We start from the raw sequence: 3,396 nt of genomic DNA, 5'->3' as shown, positions 1-3,396 counted from the left end.
TGTAGAGATGAGGTCTCACCAAGTTGCCAGGCGGGTCTCAAACCCACGGGCTCAGGCAATTCACTTACCTCGGCCTCCCAAAGTGCGGGATTACAGGCTGAGCCACCAAGCCCGGCCCACTATCACTTTTGCTGGAAATTCATTCTAGTCTAATGCTATTTAACAAATTAATATCTTTTTTTTTTTTTGAGTCAGGGTCTCACTCTGTCACCCAGGCTAGAATGCAGTGGTACCTCGACTGCTGCCTTGATCTCTTGGGCTTAGGTGATGCTCCTGCCTCAGCCTCTTGAGTAACTGGGACTACAGGCATGCACCACCACACCCAGGTAATTTTTTGATTTTTTGTTTTGTAGAGATGGGTCTCAATATGTTGCCCATCCTGATCTTGAACTCCTGGGCTCAAGCAATTCACTTGCCTCAGCCTCCCACAGTGCTGGGATCACAGAAGTGAGCCATCAAACCTGGTCTACAAATTAATTTTTATTTTACTCTTATTGAATTTTAGAAATGTCTCTAACTAGACTAGAAGGTTACTGAGCAAAGGGATTTTGTCATTTTCCTAGCTATAGTAAACACACAGTAAGCCTTCAATACATGTCCCTATTAAGTTAGGATAAGTCAGAAAGAGTTGTTATCAACAATTTTCTATTTACTACCTGAGCTATTAAGGGCTTAATAACAAAATAAAAATTATGTCCAACATGACTATAATAACTAAGTGAATGGTTTGCTCTGCTTTTCCTAGCTTCACGGCATCAAATTCCTTGAGACTGAACATTCAGCACAGAGACCATCATTTCAGACACCTGCTCAGTATAACTGGAGAAAGGAAAGGTGATGCAGCAGAGGCTAGGAATGGAGAGAAAATAGTGATTTGAAGAGCCACTGAGACCTTAGGGGACATGGGTCCTATTGAGTCAGCAAAGGGAATCCATTTCTAGAGTGAAATCCAGGTTGAACAGTTCATGTAGGGAGTGTCCCCTGCATAGATGGATATAAAGAAATGATCAGAAATAAAGGGAAACTCATGTTTAAAAAAATAAGACAAAATATTCAATCACTCATAATATCTAGAGCTATTCGCTATTCTTTATTCAGTTCCAAATGCCCTTCATAATAATCATTTGGCAATTACCTTGGTGATTTCACGTTCATGTCCTTCAAACCTTTTCATCACTTTTCCAGTTTTCCAGTTATAGGCCACAACTGTCTGAAGAGAGTCAATATTTTAGTTTTTACTTTAATCACTCAATTTTTGTTGAACTGAAACTAGTCTTTACTTCGTTCCTCATTATAATTCCTCCCATCTAACTAGCGCCCTCTGGGTCAAGGGATACTTGCTTGGAGCAGTGGGGTTTTATTGTTGTATCCCTCTTCCCCATTTTCTCCTTTGTTTGAGTTTCTTTCCTCCTGATATTCCTCTGTTTCTCCTTGACACAGGGCCATGCCTCTAAACTTATTGATGGGTTTCAGATAACAGTCCCCAGGGAGCATTGATTCAGCTTTAGGTTCTGACTGTAGATGCTGAAGAATTCTACATGGGGTTAGACATTTTCCCCCTATTATATCATTCTTTTTTGTGTTTTTTAAAAATTTACCATCTTAACCATTTTAAGTGTACAGTTAAGTATATTCACATAGTTGTAAAAGATTGCACCTTTCTTTTTAATTAAAAAATCCATAATTCCATCTGCCAAAGAGAATCATTGTTAAACTTTTTTGACCTTTTTTCCTAGTGTATACTTTCGTGTGTGTGTGTGTGTGTGTGTGTGTGTTTTGAGTTGGAGTCTCACTCTGTCGCCCAGACTGGAGTGCAGTGGCTGCTTCCGGCCACCGCAGCCTCGACATGCTGGGCTCTGGCGATCCTTCCGCCTCAGCCTTCCAAGTAACTGGAACTACAGGCATGCGCTACCATGCCTGGCTAATTTTTTAAATTTATTGTAGAGATGAGGTCTTGCCAAGTTGCCCAGGCAGGTCTCGAACCCGCAGGCTCAGGCAATCCACTCACCTCAGCCTCCCAAAGGCGCAGGATTACAGGCTGAGCCACCGAGCCCGGCTTGTGTGTGTGTGTTTTGAGCAGGAGTCTCACTCTGTTGTATAGGCTGGAGTGCAGTGGCATGTTCACAGCCACTGCAGCCTCAACCTGCTTGGTTCAAGCAATCCTTCTGCCTCAGCTTTCCAAGTAGCTGGAACTACAGGTACATGCCACCATTCCCAGCTAATTTTTTGATTAGTTGTAGAGACAAGTTCTCGCCAGGCTGGTCTTGAACTTCTGGTCTTATATGATCTTCTCATCTTGGCTTCCTGAAATCCTAGGATTATAGGCATGAGCCACCATGCCTGGCCCACTTTAATATTTTATTGTAAGTATTTTTCTCCCTAAACAGGATTTTAAAGAGTTTTCTGCCAACTTAGACAATGTAGAGAGACTCCATCTATACAGAAAATTAAAACTTAGATGGACATGGTAGCACGTACCTGTAGTCCTAGCTATGTAGGAGACTGAGGTGGGAGGATCACTTGAGCCCAGGAGTTCAAGGCTGCAGTGAGCCATGATCACACCACTGCACCCCAGCCTTGGTGACAGAATGAGAACCCATCTCCAAAAAATTTTTTAAAAATAAAAGCATTTTGGGCCAGGCGTGGTGGTTCATGCCTGTAATCCCAGCACTTTGGGAGGCTGAGGAGAGAGGATTGCCTGAACCCAGGGGTTTGAGACCAGCCTGGACAATTTGGTGAGACCTCGTCTCTACAATAAATCAAAAAATTAGCTGGGTGTGGTGGTGCATGCCTGTTGTTCCAGCTACTTGGAAGGCTGAGGCAAAAGGATCTCCTGAGCCTGGCAGGTTGAGGCTGTGGTGGCTGTGAGTGTGCCACTGCACTCCAGCCTGGGTGACAGAGTGAGACTGACTCAAAATAATTTTTTGAATTAAAAAGAAAAAAACATTTGTTGGCCATGTCTCCGAGGTTCATTGCCAGAGAATAAGGGGCATGTATAATTTGCAAAATAAAGATGATAATCCTGGCCTGGTGAGGTGGCTCAAGCTTGTAATTCCAGCACTTTGGAAGGCCAAGGCAAGAGGATTGCCTAAGCTCAGGTGTTCAAGACCAGCCTGGGCAACTTGGTGAGACCTCATCTCTTATAATAAATCAAAAAATTAGGTGGGCATGGTAGCACATGCCTATAGTTCCTGTTACTTGGAAGGGTGAGGCAGAAGGATCTCCTGAGCCCAGCAGGTCAAGGCTGCAGTGGCCATTAGTGTGCCATTGCACTCCAGCCCGGGTGACAGAGTGAGACTCTGACTCAAAAAAAAGAGGATAATCCTTCCCCTACCTACCCCTTTTAAGTGTGAGTGAGAGTCACATAAATAAAACTCCCTTTTTTTTTTTTTTTTG

General features: G+C 43.3%; 1 protein-coding gene across 1 annotated transcript in view; it reads right to left on the bottom strand.

The window, feature by feature from the left end:
• Window positions 1-3,396, bottom strand: part of WDR31 (WD repeat domain 31) — a 32,366-nt gene that overhangs the window by 15,767 nt on the left and 13,203 nt on the right. The window contains exon 5 of the mRNA XM_008057324.2: window positions 1,136-1,210. Within this exon, the coding sequence (XP_008055515.1) occupies window positions 1,136-1,210 (75 nt within the window). The remainder of the gene's footprint in view (window positions 1-1,135; window positions 1,211-3,396) is intronic.

This window comes from Carlito syrichta, unplaced genomic scaffold, assembly GCF_000164805.1.
Source record: "Carlito syrichta isolate Samal-C Ts95f unplaced genomic scaffold, Tarsius_syrichta-2.0.1 Scaffold302949, whole genome shotgun sequence".
In the NCBI taxonomy this organism is placed as follows: Eukaryota; Metazoa; Chordata; class Mammalia; order Primates; family Tarsiidae; genus Carlito; species Carlito syrichta.
This window is presented reverse-complemented; position numbering and strand designations above follow the sequence as displayed.